The 20,722-nt window shown below is 42.8% G+C and overlaps 1 protein-coding gene across 1 annotated transcript in view; it reads right to left on the bottom strand.

Annotated features, from left to right (window-relative positions):
* Window positions 1-20,722, bottom strand: part of PAPPA (pappalysin 1) — a 217,196-nt gene that overhangs the window by 118,984 nt on the left and 77,490 nt on the right. The window contains 1 exon segment of the mRNA XM_090274633.1: window positions 19,601-20,099. Coding sequence (XP_090130759.1) covers window positions 19,601-20,099 — 499 coding nt within the window.

The raw sequence follows: 20,722 nt of genomic DNA, 5'->3' as shown, positions 1-20,722 counted from the left end.
CTCTCCTCTGCTCTCAAGACCTCCTAGTTCAAGGCCTGTTCTGACTTCCTCACACTCAACCTTACACCAGATCGCCCCCCTCCCTTAGCCCCTTCAGTTCCCTGCCTGAATTCACCCTGCCATCAAACGACCCTGGCTACTGCCAATTATCCTCCAAGGCACAGATACATTTATGTCAATTCCACATGAACAAATCAACAGCCCCATTTCCTTTATGACCATTTTCAAAGGAAGATGTTATTCCTTTCTTTCATTTCCCTCTGCATCAATTATTTACTTGTTAATAATAAAAAAAAAGTGCCATGGGAAGAAAACAAAATGATAATGAAGAGAATTCCTATCAGATTCCAGAGTTGGGGGAGGGTGGATTTCATAAACAAAAGGATGATGTTAAAAAAATCTCAAGTTCTCCTGCCCATCTGTTGTTTCAGCTGTTGTTCGGGCTGGGGCTGTTTGGGTAAGGCCAGTAAGATAACAGGTGTAAAGGCAATGGAGAGGCGATGTCCCCTGGCTCTCAACACAGCAGTGATGAGCTGGAATTTACGAGCGCTGAAGGCTCTGGTGAGGAGCATATGCTTCCCGAGAATGTGGGGCTTATTACCCGAAAGACAGTTTGCGGTAGTAGTGCTGGAGCAGGTAGTAATATTGGGAGTGGAGCAGAAGCCCCTGGGGATTCCATTAGTGCTCTGTCAATGAAAACTAAGCAGGTGATGGGCATACAAATCATGAGATAGTGTATGGATGAATGTGTAAATAATTGTTGCCTTGTACACCTCCGGAATGTAAATTTATTAATGAATTATACACTTCCTTTTTTATTTTAGTTTATTCAATATTTGATCTACCTCTAGATTAAGGAATGCATACCTCTTCTGCTGCTGCTTCTAGAACTGCATCATCGTGGTGGGGGTAAGACTGTGTCTCCCGTGGGACACATGAAGGCACAGATACAGATGACATGCATTCTACAGTACATTCGTTTTGCTCTGAAATATGCAGGTGTGCTTTATATTAAACAAATATAACCATGTTACGGCATAAAACAGATTTTCTTTAGGCTACATCCCAGGCCACTTGGTGCACAGAGTCACTCTCTGAAGCAAACGGAACCCTTCTATGAAAATGCGCGAGCGAGAAGAACGCTTCTCGACACCGTGTTTTCCATTTTGCAGTGTGTGTCGCAAATGATTTATGGCTGATAATATTGGAGGTACTGTGATAATACTTGTGAACGCTTCCCTCCTCCTTCCTCCACTGCCCTCCCTCCTCCCCTCGTCCTCCTCCTTTTTCTCAGTAAATGCAACTCTGAGGCAGGCAAACGTGTGTTTCTATCCCGACTTCCTCGCATCCTCCTGACAAGTTCACAGGCAGGGTTTCCACCGCCCGGAGCCCATTTCATATGCGCCACAGACCTGGCCTCACAGCATTTCCTACAGGTTACATGTGAGAACATATATGTATAAAGCACACATGTGCCCAGCCTAAGATAAACAGTTCATAAATAGTAACCCATTGTTATTAGTGAGCGCCATTTTCATTCACTGGAGTTATGCTGTGCTCTCTTCACTAGAAGGAATGGAGTAACAGATAACTCCATGCAATGGTGGGTAGGCAAACCCAGGAACACGGGACACCATCCATCATACGTTTCGAAGCGTGATGGAAAGTCTCCTTCTATGACACCATTTGGCTAGAACACCCTCAGAGCCTGTCTGCAGCTTGCTTTCTCTCCAGGTGGTTATTCCACTTCTGAAAATTCTGGATCTCAGGTTTGTCTTTTCCCTGGGGGGAAAATCGGTCCCTGATAACTTCCATCTATTGCCCTCCTTCTTACACACCAGCATCCCATGGCACTCACGTGATTCGTAGAGAAACCTTAATAACTCTCCTTCTTCCAACTGTGTGTGTGTGGCTCGTGTGTCATTATCTCGCAGAAACCTAGGGTCATTATCACAGGTGTACACATGGGAAAATAGAAGCCCAGGTCATCCCTTTCATGAAAAAATACAGAAAGGGGTAACAGGGTACAACTGTGATTGAAAACATTATGTTTTCCCACTGATGCACTCTTGTGGTAAAACACCATTTTCTCTGAGCTAAAGTCAAAGGAATACCAAACAAGCGCTCTTTTCTCAGGAGCCCAGGTAGACCGGAATTCTCTAAGGACCAGCTCGGGGCTTCTAAAGGCTCTGCTGGAGGTTAGGACCTATTTCATGGTTGGTTTAAAAGGAGGACATTTATTTCAAGTTTTTCCTCTCAGCTGTTCCTGAGACCATCTGGAAAGCCTTACATTGTCACACGAACTCCTTCCCCTCTGTGCCTCCCACATGCAGGCAGGCCCTGGGCCCTGTCAGTTCTTCACACCCACAAGCTTCCACATCATTCTCTCTGCATCCCGGCTGCCTCCAACGTCTCAGCCTTGACGGCCGAAGCAGCCTCTGGCTTGCCCTCTAGTCTTCATATTTCCCTTTCCAGTCTGGCCAATACCATGAGAACATCTTCGATCTGAAGCCACACTCCAACCCCAAATCTTCCCAGTGCAGGGATGGGCAAGCTGAAAAACTGCCTACTTGTACTCTTTCTGGAACCAAAAATGTATCACTTCATCTGAAGCATGATTAGCTTCATCCCTTCTGGTTTCTTTCATGGATTTCTGAGTGCCATATTAAATTTAAAAGAAAAGCTAACCTTCATTAGAATTTAATCATACATTCTTCAAACTGCTTCTCAGATTAATTTCATATTTCTAGCTAATAGATTGCAGTTGTAGTATTTAAATGTGATGAGATTATTTGTCTTTTGAAGGGTAGGTTGGTTTTGAAGGGTTATTTTGTGCATCCTTGGTATGACTTGTTTTAAAAAATGTTTTTAACATTTAGCTATTGTCCTTCTCAAATGTCTTAAATGATATATCTCTCTTAAGTTTGAATTTCTAGCAACTAGAAACAAAAATATTGGCATTCTTCACTGGTATGATTTTTCCATATTCCTCCTCAGAAATGTCACACTGATGGTAATGTGTATCGAATTTGGGGTATGATCTTATGGGAAAATTTAGTTACAGATTGTAAAATCTTAAGAATATTAATGCATGAACCCTGTGACTTAGCTTGTGGCAAAAAAGATATATTACTTAAAGTGTTGGTGTGTAGTTGGTATGGTAGGACAATTCAAACGCATCTGAAATCTGTAGGCAAGTCACTTCACCTCTTTGGCTTTGCTTTTTTTTTTTTTTAATCCTCAACCAAGAGTATATATTTTCTTTTATTTTAGAGGGAAGGAAGGAGAGAGAAAGAGAAAGAGAGAGAGAAAGAGACATCAATGTGAAAGAGAAATATTGATCTGTTGCCTCTCATATGCACCTCACCCAGGGATCGAACCCAACCTAGCTACGTGCCCTGACTGGGAAGAATCAAACCTGCAACCTTGGGGCATACGGGATGACACTCCAAGCAACTGAGCCACCTGGCCAGGGCTGGCTCTGTTTTTCTACCTTTCAATTAGAATATATGATTCCTGTCCCATACCAATATAATGATAAAATGAGAGCTATGAAAGTACAATAGGAGAAGGGGTACAGAGACCCTCACTGCACTGTGGAAACAGCCCACTTGGTTCTTCCAGGAAACCCTGTCTGCGCCTCTTGATCACACCTATTGGCGGCATATTGTTTCCATATCAAGCACTCGCTTACCCTACTGTCTCTCCAAATAGTCAGTGTAAGTGAACTGTGTTATACTTCCTTGAAACTCCTCCTTGTGCAATAATAATAGCAATTGTGGTTTCCATTTGTTGACTATCGTAAGCCAGGCACCATGTGTAGTATTTTCTGTGAATAATCTCATTTAATCAAATAACATTTCCTTGAATAATAATTATTTTCTCCCAGTTCAGATGGGGGAAAAAAACAAACAAATACTTAGGAGACTTAAGCTACTTCTCATAGTCACACTGTTTTTGTCATGGGGAAGTGACCTCAGTCAGATTTATCTAATTTCATCTCAAGCCAGTGTTTTCTGGAGGTGGAAGCTGTTATGAACTGAAAAATACACACACACACACACACACACACACATACATATATATATGGCACAATAGAGAGTAAATGACCTAGTTTTGAACCAAGTACAATCTGCCATTCTAAGGCCTGTCAGAAAGTTCCAGAAGTCAGGAGAAACACACATTCTCTTAAACACTACCACAAGCTATTTCCTCCCTTTGACTATTCATCCCTTTTTCTATCTATGAAATGGGAACCTGCAAAGAATGTGATGATCAGCTCTGCCATCCAGAGTTTCTAATTTAATGAGAAAGGCAATGTTGCATCTGTCTGCTATGAGGTTTTCCACAGACCAGGAGTTGCCTCAGTAGTTAACATTCTGCACTGAGGATGGGTACAGTTCAGGACCTCCCACCCAGATTGTCTAAGCTGGGGGACAGGATGCGAGGGCCCACTAGGATGCCTCTGGCTCAGGAGAACCCAAGTATTCCAGTTCTGCTTTGGGCTAAGCATCCGAGGATAATGCCTGGGCACTTTGTACACCTGCTTCCAGCTTTTGAGATCACATGTATTGATACATGTAGGACTGGTTCATTATTCACTGACATACATTTTTTACTGTATGAATATACCATACTTTTTTGACCATTCTTTTCATGATAGACACCTAGGCTGTTTCTATTATTATTACTATCATTCTTATGTAATTATTTGGGTTGTTTTGCCAATAATGTTGCTTTAAATGTTTGTGTTCATGTTTCTTTGTACGCAGAGTAAGAGCTGTCTAAAGAAAATACATCTAAAGTAGTATCGCCAGGTTGAAGGTAATTGTATCTTCAAGTTCATTAGATATTGCCAAATTATTTTCCAAAATGGTTGTACTAATTAATATGCCTACTAACAGAATTCCATTGCCCTAGGCCCCTGCCAAAACTTAATTCTGCCAAACATTTAATTTGTTGCCAATTTGTTTAGTATTAAATGATGTCTAAATATTGTTTTATTTTGCCTTTCCCTCATTATTAACAAGACTGGCTATTATTTCATGTGTTTGTTGACCACACAGGTGTCTAGCTGTGTTCATTGTTTGTTCATCACTTTTTAAATTAGGTTCTTTTTCTTTATTGATATATGACTGTATTCACATATACAAAATCCTGTGCAATTACAGGTACTGAGAAAGACCACTGCCAGCTCCATGACCCCTATTTTTTATTTTGTTTATGCTGCTTTGCTGAGTAGAATTTTTAATCATTTCCTTCATAATTTGTGCTTTTCATGTCTTGTTGAATAAATGTTTCTTTACTCCAAGGTCATAAAAATAGTCTCCTCTATTTCCTCTGAATAGTTTTAAGATTTTTACTTTCATACGTATGGCTTCAATCACGTACAACATAGTTCTTAAAATGATATGTGGTGAGGACTGTGTCCCCACAAATATGGACGAACCATCTGTCCAGCATTACGGCTGCAGCAGTTAATTCTTTCACTACTGAAGTGCAATGTCTCCTTTGCCATAGATCACTCAGGACTTGGACAAGTTTATTTCTGGCTTATCTTGTTTCATTGGTCTGTTTTGTCCTATCATCTTATCTACCACAGTCTATTTTAATTTCCATAGTTTTACCAAAGTCTTGATTTATGCTACAAGTCTATGCTACAGGGATCTCTTTGCTTTTCCATATCAACTTTAAGTTTCATTTCTTAAAATGCCTGTTGAGATTGTGATTTCAATGCCATTGGCTTTATAGGTGTACTTGAAGAGAACAGAGATCTCTCTCACACTGCATTCTCCCATTTATACACACAGTTTATTTTTTTATTTATTTAGGTCATCTTTTATGGTTTCCATAAAGTTTTAAAGCTTTCTTCATAAAACTTGTGATGAGTTTTTAATTAGGAATATATTTTAACTCTAAGCATTTTATAGATGTCAATGCTATTGTAAATGGTAGCTTTAATCTATCTATCTGTACACATATACACCTGCACATGTATATCTATAATGTATTATCATATTTGGGGGCTGATAAAAATAATTTAGTTTTATAAATTTATATTTCTACTTAGATGTCCTCATAGACTATTTTATTACTTCTAATAATTTGTTGATTCTTATTAATGTTTCTGTGTAGTCTCTTACAGATGAGACCAAGAACAGTGTGTTTATTTTTCGTTTTCTGATTTTTATTTCTATTTCTTGTCCACTCAGTTGCCAAGATGTATGATTCTCCTTTTATGCAAACTACATCAATAAAATGTTAGGTCTGGGGCTTACCTGTCTAGTTATCGGTTCCATTTTATTTCTTGTCCCTGGTGACATGTTTTCCTGATCTCAGTCGTTCATTTTAAAGGATGCTAGTTACGTTAGTTATATTTTATCTAGAATTATCAGGTACATATTTTTATTGGAAATATTTTTAGATTAGAGAGTTCACCAAATTGCACATACTGTTTTTCATATAAACCTGAAATGTAGAAACCATTTGCATTGTTCAGTTGAGGTTCAGTGTTAGCTCAGTAATCTGCCCAAGTTTAGGGAGATAATACTTACAAAGCAGGGTTTAAACCACGCTGTTTCACTCTAGAACCTTTGACCTTTCCAGGACATTGAGCTGACTCCTTGGATAAGCACACACTAGTGGGCAATGCATTAATATCCAATCAAATACAGAATGCTAAAACTATCTGAAGATAAGGCAAGCTTCGCTCCATTGTCCTGCAGTCCTTTAGGAGGGTGACTGCCAAGGATTTGGGACAGAGAGCATAATAAGCCCTTGGGGAGGAATTCTTGAAAGGCAGTCTGACATCAGGACAGATGTCCCCCAGAACATGTGTCAAGAAGAATGGGTATGGTTCTCCCATCACCTTTGGTTGTGACTTGGGATGAGTCAGTTCTCCTCTCTGGACCTTGCTTTCCTTATGCCAGTAAAAATACTATGCATAGATGGAGTTTCTGGTAAGAGTCATCCCAAAGACAAAGAGGATACCATCATGGGTCTCAAACAGTTCCAAGGGCAAACAGGAGGACAAGTGAAGCACAGTATGGCGTGATGCGGGATAGAGCTGGAAGAGTACCAACAGAGAGGAAGACCACATAGAGGTTAGAAACACTAGAAAGGTTTAGGGAGACTTCGGACACCTGGATTAAGTCGATTTCTTCTGCTGGCATCTTTAGCACCCCATACTTTATCCTAAAATTCAGTACAGTTTGCTGCAATTTGATGTTGGATAGGTGATATTCCCTGATGGGTGTTAAGTGCTTCAAGGGCAGAGAACAAGGAAGCATTTCTTTGCCCTCTGTCTGTGTCTCGCACAGTGCCTGACAGACACAGAACAGGTTTCCACCAATATCTGTTGAATGAATTAAAGTTTGAGACGGTGCCCATGGGGAAATGTCAGAAGACATAAATTATGAGTATGGTATTCTGAGCAGGAGAAATGGCACAAAACAACACAGTTAAGCTTTTTTAGATGAAGAAAGTTCAGTTACACTGAACTTCAGGGTGAGCCAAAGGAAGTGCTAAGGTTTTCCTAGAACGGTCAGTTTAGAGCATACATAAATGTCCGAAGTCTCCGAGGCAAGATGCTGGGTCACCTGGTGATGGAAGAGCCATTGATGTAAAAGCGGGGGTCTGGACACAATGACTTCCTAAACCCCCCAATCCTCCTCCAGTTGTAGAAGCCAAAATTAGATGTGCTAACAGTAGTTGAGATACCAAACCAACACCCACGTCTTTAGACAGCCTGGGGCTCCTTCAACTCCCATGGGTCCCCCTTTCCAGGCCCTGCCACCCAGCAGACAGCAGCAGGTTCCCCCTCATGTGCCCTTGGATTAAACCAAAGCTGTGATGCTGAGATCCTGTGGATGAGAAAGGGTCTTTGTTTGGGAGAATGGACTATTGTCTTGCAATATGCATCTGGTCTTTCCTCTGGTGACCTCTGTGAGCTCCAACCCATGGTCTGGATTAAACGTATGAATAGTGAGATGATGGGGATCTGAGAATCCAGATGATGGGGATCTGAGAATCCACTGGGCATGCGGATCCCTCCCAATGGGAGCAGGGTCCACCCCGTTGCACAGGTAACACAAGGCTAACTTTTTGCACACTGACAATGCCGCTCTCATTCTGTGTAAAGCTCAGGAAGGAGCAAATGTATACATGCAACTGATTAATTCCAGAAGCCTTTGATAGAGTTGTCCAAAGATTTGCCCTGGTACCAATTTAAAACACAGTAGCCAATTTAATGAAACTAACAGTTTGCAGCCAAGGCCTTTGTTATTTTGTTTTAAACATCTTTTACCACCAATTGAAATGATTTTCTGCTTTCTTGGTACAGTGAAGTAAAATACAAGGGAAAGAATGGAGGGACAATGTGGAAATTATAAAAGACCCAGAGCTTCAAATCCTGGGTTAAGATAACAGCAGTCCTGAGACTTACCCTGTTGTTTGAGTCACGAGGAGATTGGAAGGGAAGTTTGGGGGAAATGCCACACCTGGAGAGCATTAAAGAAAAGGAGAGCGGAAAAGATCTACAAGGGACTCTTGTTTTTCCTGAATGCAACCAAAGGCGATGTGTGACAGCTTCCCCAAACACCCCTGCTGGTGATGGACAGGTCTCTTGATTACAGAGCAGGGGCTTGTGACAAGCTGACCGGTCACCAAGGCCTCTGGGAGCCCAAACACCAGATACCATTGGAGGTAAACAAGGCATGTGGCACAGTGTGAAAATCGAGGCCAAGTGGGGGCCAGCGAGTCGAGCTCAGGGACCCAGTGACAGCTGGTGATTGAGCGGCACTAACTGAACACAGTTGTTGAGACCAGGGGCCAGTGGGGAAAGCAATCTCCTTTCTCCTCCCTGTGGCCTCTCTGGGTGGCCGGCAATTTTATTACTGGCAGGGGGTGAGCCCAACGGCATTTTCAAATTTGGCACCACATCTAAAACCATTTGGGGGGCTGGGCTTCTCTTTCTTCTCTCCCCCGCCTTATCCCGCGAAGGCTTTGGGTTCCGTGAAAGCTCGTGTGCAGTTAGCAAACTCCATTTCCCCTCAAATTTTGAAACCCATGTGCACTTGGGGAAAATGTAATCCTTATGTTTCTGATTCATTTACACTTAACTCATCAAAACGCTATTTTGTAAGAGCTATTTGATGTCTGCGAAGTCTTCCGAGCTCTTTTGTAAGCTTTGCTTCTTAGAAGCAGGAAGTCACGTTTCTGACGAGAGTAAGAACTTGAACCTAAAAGGTTGAGTTTGTTTTGAAACAAGGGCTCTTGGAGGGTCACGTGGCTCCTGAGCTTGGCCAAATGTGATCTCTCATTTCCTAAACCACCCCCCTCACCAGCACCAGCTGCCATGACGTTACTGATGTCAGCGCTCTATGATTTCACTCTGAGCTTCCAACAGAGACTTCTCCATGATCAGAGAGAGCCGAACTCAAGTTGGAATCCCAAGGTCTGGCCATACTCCAGCATTTGGTTATGTAGGGGGAAGGGCACCTGGATGAGGAATTGGGAAACCTAGGTTCAATTCCTTGTTCTGCCGTTAAAGGGCTGTGTGACTCTGAAGAAGCGGCCTCCCGCCTCTGGGCTCAATTCCTTCCATGGTAAAGTAGCAGTGTGTCAACGCTCTTTCCAGGAGTTTTTTCGGTCTAATTCCTAGAAAGCAGGAGGTCTGAGCACCACATTGTCTCTGCTTAAAGATTTTGGAGACTGAGTTTGTACGCAAGGAGCTTAGCTCAAGAAGGAAACATAACCACGTAAAACATAGCTAGGTGGATTCAGATATCACTTACCCATGTTCCTCATTGTGGGATGGATACCAGAGCATGGAAAAGGGCAATACATTGTCCCAAGTCATACTGAAAATTAATGGCAAAGTCCAGCTTTCCTGGTATTTTTTAACTAACATCCTTGGATGGAAGTTTCTAAACTTTTCAGTTCATAGGATATTGAAACTGGGGGGACAAAACCTCCTTGCCACTCTTGACAACAAGAATGTCAAAGCCAGCATCAGCACAGACAGGGAGACTGGCATTTCTGCATGAGGCACAGTGAGGTGGTGTCTGGCTTGTATTAGAGCCCATGAGTGAATGATTAATCCTGGGTAGAAAACAAAGCCCATATCTTGCAACATTATAGGTATCAGTGCTACGGGAGATTAACTCCAGGATCCCCCCAGAGGACCTTTTCATAACGTTGGACTACACTTGAAGAATTGGTGGATGGTGGAAACAGGTGGCCACACAGGCCCACCCCAACGCGCACACACACCCATGCTCACACTCATCCATGTGCGCACATACACCCATGCTCACACTCATCCATGAGCACACACGTGCACAGTCTCCAGCTCACCTGGACCGCTCCCACAGCTCTGCTGAGGGTTTCAAGTGAACAGTAGTTGCATGCACTCTCTGACACACAGGCTGGCCATTGGGAGGCACTTGGCGGGTCACTGTCCTCCTCTCATCCCAACCCAAATGTGCCTCTCTGCCTCCACATTCTCTGATCAGTGCTTCTGGTGACACAGGCATCGTCCACCACCCACTCGGCTGCCTCCTCCCCCTCATCAGGCCTCAAGTTTTTCCAACCCATGAGTCCTGCTCAGCTCCACCCTTTCCCTCCATCCCCACGGTGACTACCCTAGACCAGGGCCACCATCTCTTACTGTCCCATTGCCCTTACTGTTTCCCGTCTGTGCCTCCACCCCTGCACCCACCCAAGAGCCACACATAGACAAAGAGCTGTCCTAACACCAAATCTAATCAGGACGCCCTCATACCTACAGGCATTCAGCGGCTCCCCACCACCCTCGGGATGAAGTCCAGATGCTATTGCATGGCGGACTGGTCCATCATGACCCGCCTCCTCTCATCCTCTGGTCTCTTTGCTCAAACTCTCCTCTTCACATCTTACCCCTCAGCCACTGTGACCAAGCAGTCTCATCTCCCCTCCCGTCTATACTCCGTGGCCTCAGCTTAGATACCATCTTTTCCAGAGTTTCTCACTGATTTTTAAGATGAGCGAGGAGCTCCTAGCCCATGTATTTCTCTTATCCTAATACCTTGCCAACTGTTTTCTTACTGTTTGTTTGTCTGCTTCTTACATTAATTCCAGGAAGCTCCTACAGGGCTGGGTGAAACTCCCTTACTGACTGGGTTATTTATCTTTACTGTCTAGCACAGGGGCTGTTAAAAAGATAGTGCTAAATGCCTGTTGAATGAATGGAAGACTGACTTACATCATCTGGTCTAACCCCTTCTCTTTAAGGATAAGAAAATGGAGGCCCAAAGATGGAAGAGGAGAAAGAACCTTGCTGTAAGATTCTCTGTTGTCTTTTTTGATTCTCCAGTGGTTCCTAATCCATTTTAGAGATTAAAAGAAAAGCCTCAAATATACCAGATATCATCTGTATTATCATGGATTTCTGCCTGCTTACTGACCTGCCATAGGGTTTACTTATCCATTCATTCACGCATGCATTATGTACCTCTACCTACTTGATGCCTGACCTTGCACAAGAAGCTGGATAATGTGGCAAATACTACGTAGTCGCCACCCCTAGTCAAAATGCCACAGAACAGGAAAAATGCACCAATACCTTCTGAAACTGTCACCGAGGGAAAGCTAGATAAGAAAGTGCGTCATGGGGGAGGACTGAGAGACCCAGGGTGCCTGGAAGGCTTTCTTTAGAGGTAGCCAGTCTATGAGCTCACCATCCAGACTTACTGCCAATGGGACATGTAACCTGCTCCCTCCACCTGGACAGAATTAGACACACTCAGTGATCTGAACAGAATGTCCGCACTGGGAGTGTCCTTCCACATCAGCGACCCCCACCTTCGTGTTCCAGAGGGGGCACCTGGGCCCACGGGCGGACAGTCTCAGACCCAGGGCACAGCAAAATTTCACATCAGCATTGGAATTCAGGGGTCCTGATCCAGGGCGAGCATTTCAGTGGGTTCCCCCCCCCCTTTAGTTTAGCTACAGAGATTAAAGTGCAATTATCTTATATTTCTCCTAATCCAACACCAAATCATAGCCACTTCAGTTAGAGTTGAACGGGAAATGGTTTCATGTGTGTGTGTGTCTGTGCATGTCCGTGTGTTCGCCTTTCACACGTACTCTCCAGACTGGCCCTGGCTGAGAATAAGCCTAATGAAAACCAAACAAGAGAAAGAAGCGTGAACACGTAAATCTTTAGGCTGTAGCATGTTCTTGAAAGTCTATTATCTCCGTAGTGTTTCAGGACACTCCTGGTGAGACTGTATGGACAGGGATCATCACCTGCTTTTTCCAGGGGAAGGAGCTGAGGCTCACACCACAGGTGGCCCCTGGTCAGGGTCCCACAGCAAGGCAGTTGCATGCTAGCCTGGAATTCAGATCTCCTGGTTCACGACTCTGCATCTCCAAAGTAAATGCCTGGGGTTTCTGTTTTAACAGACACAGTGTAAACCCACTAAGGCCTGTCCTGAGGATTCTCACCATCCCCGAGCACAGACTGAATGGATCATGTCCACTCATCTTGCCGATGCCCTGCGTGAGATAATTTCCTCCATTCTTCCCATAGCTGTAATTACTCTGACAGCTGTTATTTTCCTTTTTCTTCCTATCCATTTGTTTTCTTAAAAATCAGGAATTGGCCCTGGCTGGTGTGGCTCAGTGGATTGAGCATCGGCCTGCAAGCCAAGTGTCGCTGGTTCGATTCCCAGTCAGGGCACATGACTAGGTTGCACGTCAGGTCCCCAGCTGGGGGCGCAAGTGAGAGGCAACCACACAGTGATGTTTCTCTCCCTCTCTTTCTCCTTTCCCTCTCTCTAAACATAAAACAAACAAACAAACAAATAAATTTTTTTTTAAAAATCAGGAATTGGAGCCTCACAACCAAGTCCAACCCAATCTATCTACCCTCAGGGTGAACAGCAAAAGAAGAAGCAGGTGACATCAAGGATACCGCTGCAACCTGATTCCACTCACTCACTGTTTTCCAAAGAGTAACCCTTTGACATCCTCTAATCAAATCTGAACTAAAATCTATTTCTCCATTGCAGGAAATAACATTTCCCTTATTCTAAGTTCTCAAACCAGAAACAGGAGTCATTGGACAGCATCCAATACCTTGCCAAGTCCTATTGGTTCCACCTTTGAAACATACCTCCAATGCATCCACGTCTCTATGCCAATAATCATAATCTCCAGTTTGGACTTTATCAATAAGCCCCATGTGGACTCTCACTCTTCCTCAATCCCTTCTTCACAGAGCACGTGGGGCAATTTTACAACAAAGCAGATCAGATTGGCTTAGTCCTCTATTTCCCAATGAGTAAATCCAAACTCCGTAATAAGCGCCATTTCCCTTTCCTTTAAGGAGTAATTACACTCTTTATAACCTCTCATAATAATAATCTTTAGTTTGTATTTATATTTTTGTTTAGAATATTTTCCAGCGTGGCATTCCTATCCAATTTTAAGATTCAGAATTACAGTGCCAGCATTGAGAATGGCAGGTCCTAAGGACTTGTTATTGAATGAATGAATGGATCAATGAATCAATCAATCAATCAACAGCCTTAAGTCTATCATTTCACTTCTGTGGGTCTTATTCAACGTCTGTAGAAGAGACACTGTGAAGGCCACTTGCTATAAAGTTCAGTAGTGCATCAGCCTGATACACAGAAATTTTTAAGATAAGAGATTTCAGTGGTGCTAGCATCAAGTGGATGCTTCATACTTTCAAAATTGTGAAGGTACTTGCAGACAGTCAGCACTTCCATTGCTGCCGCTGAATCCAGAGATCTGTTGATTTTACGAAACCCTCTTGTTTACCCTAATGTTCTCGGAACCCGTATTTCATTCTGAGAGATAGTTGGCCTAAGACCGATGAGAGGGAGTTACAGGTGGATGACGCCCAGCTTCCAGAAATAGAGTAAGATTGTGCTGACTCTGTGCCCTGCTAGCCTGGGCTAGGAACAGAAGTATTCACTCTGGGCTTGGAGAAACAGCTCTCATTCCTGATGCTGCTTTTCTGTCCTGGTGGGTAGAACATCGTCATAAAGGCTAGCCCATGTTGGGTAGGCCTGGGAGAGGGCCCTGATCGGGAAGAGGTCTACCCTAAAGGATTCATTTGAGCAACAGGTTACTAGAAACCACGCTAGTCTGACTGTGTCCACACTTCATAAAGGCTCTTCTTCCTCAACTACTTAAGTGTTCAAAAAACAAATGAGAAATGTGTTACCTTCTCTGTGTTTATGCTATTGCTTCTTGAAAACCATAAAAGCTAGTTTTGACATCTGCTTCCTCCATCTGTCGAGATGCCACATCTTTTGCCTGTCCTTGTAACAATGGCTGATTATGCTCTACAGTTTGCCAGGCACATCCTTTGGTGTCAGGCAAGGAGCTGTCAAACTGGACACTAGCATTTAGTAACTGTGGGACTTAAGTGAATGGTATCTCTTTGAGTCTTAGCTTCCCCATCTAAAAATAAGGCACACTGGTACCTACACCCAATTGGTAGACTTATAAAAGATACAAAGTATATGAGGGGGGAGCAAAAAAACCCAAAAATTTATTTATAAAAAATTGTGTACCTATTCTTACATGTTTAAACTTCAGTCACCTTCAAAGTACTCTCCATTTGATGCAATACACCCACTGAGACATTTTTCCATTGCTCAAAAGAGATTTTGAACTCGTCAATTTTGATGCCTTTTAGTGCTTCTGCCGTTTTTTTGTTTCACCTCTTCTACATTGGCAAAACGTTTCCCTTTGAGGACCTTTTTCATCCAGGAAACAACAACAAAAGTCATTTGGAGCAAGATCGGGGCAGAGGGGTAATGCTATTTTTGGTCAAAAACTGCTGAACACTCAACACGGTGTGGGCAGGTGCACTCTAAATCACCCACCATGAAATGGGCAAACATGTTGAAAGGGTCTTCAAAAAAAAATTCACTGAAGCCAAACGCAGCCTCTCACAACAACGCCAGCTGGTACCCTGATACAGATGGGTTCCTAGAACATTAACCTCACAGAGGAAGCCTGTACTACAAGAAGATAATTCCAGTTGTTTTTTTTTTTTTTTGTGTGTGTGTGTGTGTGTGTGTGTGTCCCCTCCTTGTATATGAAGTATTCACTACATGATAGTTATTATTAGTATTGATGTTGGTACTACTAGTAGAGGATGCTAGTAGCTTATGGGAGGGTGGTTAAAACAATGACTAAATTTAGACTCCCAACCGAGGGCAGAAACCTGGTTAGTTCGGTCACTTATTTTGTCTTCAGAATGTGGCATGTTTTCCAGCACAGAAAGCATGCTAACTACAAATGATTACTCAGAGTAAGTTCATAAATGATAGCACCCTCTGGACTACCTGCTTCACCCTAGATTCTAATCACATTGGTGGATACGCAAGGAGGCTGACATTCAAATCCCAATTTCACAGAGGGCAACACTGAAGTATAAAGAGATTGACATACAAACATAAATGAAAGATATTAGGCAGTCATAAAAGAGGAAATGTAAATAACTGGAAGATGCTCACTTAAGATGTTCCATCACAAAAAAACGGCTTAGTTTTGTCAAGTCTTTACTTCTCAGAGAAATCCAAAGATTCTCTACAGACCCAAGCAGCATGGTGCCCAGTGCAGAAGCAAGTTGACAGTCAAGTTGCAAAACAGAATCTTTCCTGTTCTTTCTTCCCAGCCACATGCATAAAGAACTGGCTGTGGAATTTGTGTTGCTGGGCTCCAAGACCGGGTCCCAGGAACGAACTATGGGCTAGATGCCCGTGAGTTGTAAGCCTGTCTTCTACTTGCTGTATCTTGAACTTCAGCCAGCTTGGATACATGTCTGAGCTCTAGAATTCTGCCTTTGCATTGTTACAGCAGGAGGTGCTGTGACTGAGATGGTGGAATTTGGAATGAGACCTGGCTCTGCCATCACCAACTGTAGTAGGTTGGATGAGTAAATATTCTGTGTTCTAGCTTTTTCTCAGAGCTTCACCTCCATCATAAATATTTGCAAGGCACTTAAAGCAGAGTGAGTATTCAGTAAGTGGTAGTTATTATAATAATTATGAGATTATTATCCACACACTACACATTTCACTAGGGCATCCAGAACCAGTGAGGTCCACTCTGGGTACTAATTCTTATTGACAGTCTCTGCGGAGTCCCTTTCACTAAAATAAATAAATAAATAAATAAATAAATAAATACATACATACATACATACATAAATAAATAAATAAAAAGGTGAATGAGTCACCTGTTACCTACAAACATTTATCCACGTAGAACTGCATAATGTGTTTTCCCCTCATTTTACACATAAGGAAATTGAAGCCTAAACAGGTGACTCAATATGTCTTAATGTCACATGGTGAGTTAGTAACAGAGCTGGCACTGGTCCCCTTTTCCTCTGCTAGTGTCACTTCTCATTCAATGAAGGGATTTCTACTAAAAGGAGACATTCCACATTACTTCCTTGTCCTGGCCAAAAGCAATCAGTCTCCTGAAATTGTCAGTGGGGACAGCACAGAAGCCTGTCTCTTCATCAGTGTCATACCTTGAAAAACTGTCTCCAGTACAGATAACAGAAAGAATAAATATTTTTGCTGAGAGAAAAAAATGAAGACAAAGGTCAAAGGGGATCATGTAATGGGTTGAGTCAGGGAAGGAAAAAAAAGCATTTTTTTTTTCTCCCTCCTCTTTTTCTTCAAAACAGTCTTTATATAGAACTTGTATATGCGCCAATTTATTTGATATGGAAAAAATGTGAAAGCAGCAAAATAAACACACACATACACACACAGAGGTATTTGTGTTGGAGTTCAGAACTTGAATTACTAAGAGATAAAAGAGTTGAAATGGTAGGTTGACTTGGAATGATGTTTCACTTTGTTCAGAATCTCAGAGAACATTCAAGGAAGTCAGGAAGCCCAGGTCGCCAATAAATTTCTTGGGACTCAAGAAAGCAAAGAGAAAGGCCAGCAGATGCCCCAGGTTAGCCCTTGTGGTTGTCACACATCAGGGACTGAAGAAATATTTGTTGAATGAATGACAGAACAAACGGTGCAGAAGAGCGTGGACCTAGGTAGTGGCGGTTTTAGAAGCAAATTGTCACAGGATGAGGCATTTTTAGTAAGTAGTGAAGGCCTTTAGCACTAAGTCATGGGTGTCTATACCAAAGGGACTGGGTCTGAGTCATTCTTCTAATCTCTACCTCCCAGTACAGACTCTGGCACACAGAACAAGACTCTTGCACACAGAACATTCCCAACGCCTATGTGTGGATTGAATGAGTAGTTGTATGAGTGAAAGACACCAAGCAGATTCCTGGGCCTCAGAGATCATTTAGAGCCATGGCTATCAAACTTTAACCAGAATCGGAGTCATCTAGAGAAGCCCTGTACTTCAAGTTTCTGATTCAGTCATCTGGGCTGGGGCCTAAGGACTTGGATGTCTAAGTACCTGTGTGATGTGCTGCTCAGGGGCCGTACTTTGAGAAACTGATTTAGTACAGTCGTTCTTAAACCTTGGCTGCACATTACAATTACTGGGTGAAATTTTAAAAGTCCGTGGGTCAGGCCTTAGCCTTACCAATTAAATCAATACCTGGGCGGGGAGGGAAAGGTTGATGCAAGTCAGATGCCGGCAATTTAAAAATGTCTCAAGTTTCCATGTTGTGCAACCAAGTTTGAGAACCACTAATCCAGTGCCATCTCCCCCTTGTAGAGGAGGCCTCTGAAGACCAGAAAGGGTATGTGACTCACCTATGATCACCCAGCAAGTTAGTGACTTAGCTGAAAACAGAACTCAGGTGCTTTTACTTCTTCGGTTCAATTCCCACCATTCCACACTTATCAACCAATGCCAGCTCTCACAGGCTCATAACTTGAGGCAAAAAATGAAAGCTGTATTTAAACTGAGGTTTTAAGACATGTATTATTTATTACCTCCATTGTTTTATAAAGAAATTTTAAGTGGATGCATATTTATGAAACTTTACTACTCTATAGACAAGTTAGGAGATGGAAGAGACAGGGTTATGGAACATTTTCAAGACAGGGCGATTCTTTAAATTTTAAGTACATTCTCAAACACAAACCAAGTGCTCCCTCTGAGCTCTTAAACAGATGTTCTTCATCTCTGAGTCAATGAATGGGCAAGAGTTTGCCTGTGATGTGCACATTAATTGCTGGCATGTAAAAGGAAGTGCTGGTAAAGTGTTTGAAAGTGGTTCTGTCTCTTAAAAAGATTAAAAGTTTCCTCCAGAACTTGATTTCTATTAATGATTGGCTTAGTAAATATTTTCAAGTTAGACAGAGCACAGATTGTGTCTTATATCATTTTAGAATCAAAGAAAGAGCCACAAAAGGCCCATAGAAACCACTGACTTCAACGTTTTCATCACACGGAAGAGGAAATTGAGGCTCAAAGAGATTGACTGATTTATCTAACATTGGTAAGTGGACTGGCTGGAATTAAATACAAGGCGTCTGACTCCTGAGCTATTGTTCTTTCCAGTACTCAAAGTATCCCCTACCAACGTCTGCTGCACATCACAAAAGTTCAACAAACGTTTGGAGATTGACTTCATAGAGTCTTGGTACTCAAATTAGGTGGCTAAGACTCCCTCACTTGTTAGGTTAAAGCAGAAGTTGGAACATGTCATTAATTGAACACTGTTTACGTGCCCTGGCTTAGGAGTCAGGGTGGAATTCCAATCCTGAACTCACTGCTTCCTAACTGTGTGATACTGGACATAAGACTTCACAGCTCTAAGCCGCAGTTGTCTACTTTGTATAATGAGAAGGCTGTGGACGCAGAGAGGATGAAACAAGCCAAAGGTGTAAAGACCTTTGCCCATTGTGTGGCAGGTAGGGAAAGCACTTATGGCTTCATTATAATGTGGCCTCCCCAATAAAACATAAATCCTGAGGATGTTTGAGGAAGGTGTACTAGAGAGGTGCCTTTAGACATATACATATATTAAGGAGAAACACTATGTCATATCAAAGCATTGGGTATCCAAAAGTATCATGGAGATCAAATGGGTTTGATCCTGTGCTCCACTTCAGAAGACAAATCAAGGACCATGAACAGTGTTGTTCACCCTCCAGCAAAATTCTTATAAAAATATCCAGGAACACGGCCAATTCCCAGCCCACCTACTATAATTTCATCTTCTTCTTACCCACTGAAGAAGGAATCAGAATACATGAATCTTCTTCAATTTTACATAAAAAAGAAATCATTAGCAAAGTTCAATTATTCTACCTTCCTTAGTAATAAATGACTTCCCCACTGCTAATCTCATCCAACTGTTGGGAAAATTAAGTTTCAGAAAGGTTGGGATGCTTAGAGTCACACATTAGAGCTATCATCAAAATCCAGGCCTCCTGGTTCCTTGTCCGACGCTCTTCCCATTATATCAAGTCTGCCTTGTTAAGACCATTCTATAGGTAATGCCACAGTATAAATCCCTACAAGTGAGTCTGGCTGTGATGAATCTTCTTTGAGTCCAGGCCTCTCTGACCCCCCTTTTATCCCTCCACAGCCCACCCACTTGGTCCTCTCCCTATCCACGAAGTGCACTTACCTGTCCGTGAATCTTCTATTGAGATGCAGGGTGGAGGCCACATCCACCTGGAGAGGAGGGTCCCGGACCACCTTGTACTGCATGGGCTTACACTCAAGGCAGAGTGGGCTGTCTGCAACGGAGGTCAACATGGCGGCATCGATCTCCAGGTGCTCATCCAACGTGTAGACCTGAATGCCATACACTTCCTCGCCCACATCCCAGAGTTTGACGGTCAATGGAATGTCGCAGAAGACATTCTGAGGGCCCAGGGAGATGTTCTTCCCCGTCGTAGTCAATAGTTTGATGTCATTGACAGCCCCACTGGAGTCCCAGTCAGTGGAGACAAAGGTCACCCACATTGTAAGAGACTCAGGGACCAAAGGGTACTGGAATTCCAGTTCAAGGTAGCAGCCTTGTGGCTCAGGGCAGGCTGGAGGAACCGTGTGTGGGTTGACAGCTGAATTTGGGCTCCAGGTGCGGACACTGGACTTACACGGCTGTTCAACATCTGGATGACCTATGGAGAAGAGATGAAGATATGAGTTCCTGAAGAAGGGATCTTCAGTCTGATCCTTGGAGTGTCCTGCAGACCTTAGGAGAGGTGGGCACGAATAGAACTCAGAGGGAAAGAGAAAGGGAAGATGTTCAGTGTTTTGGTGAATCAGTTGTAAGCAAATACCCAGCTCATCCCCACCACTGCAACAGAGATCTTTAATGAATCGCCAGACATTTGATCAATACTATATTCAAGTAGGGGTTCTATGACTGAGCTAATGCCCAAAGTTTTCTTCCTTATCTCCCACTTGATGGCTTTGTGCCTAAAATGGAAAGAAGAAAGGGACAAATATTTATCAGATACCTACTCTGTCCCATAAACTAGTTTAACTCTTTAAGGTCTCACTTCAGAAATGAGGAAATAGGGAGTGAAATGACCCAGGTCTCACAGCTTGAAGCATAAAGATCAGCATTAGAGGCTGGTGTTGTCTCTTCTGGAAGCTCATACTCTCTGTTTTCACAACTAGATGCAGGAGTCACTGAAATAAACTAGAATTCCCATGGTGTTGCCTTTGGTGCACCTGTTTAGAATGACAGAGGGCCAGAAAACTTCAGCAAAATAGAAGTGAGCACGGAGAGCGTCTG

This window comes from Furipterus horrens, unplaced genomic scaffold (assembly GCF_987537825.1).
Source record: "Furipterus horrens unplaced genomic scaffold, mFurHor1.1.pri manual_scaffold_4, whole genome shotgun sequence".
Classification (NCBI taxonomy): domain Eukaryota; kingdom Metazoa; phylum Chordata; class Mammalia; order Chiroptera; family Furipteridae; genus Furipterus; species Furipterus horrens.
Note: the sequence above shows the minus strand (reverse complement) of the source record. Positions and strands in the feature narration are given on the sequence as shown.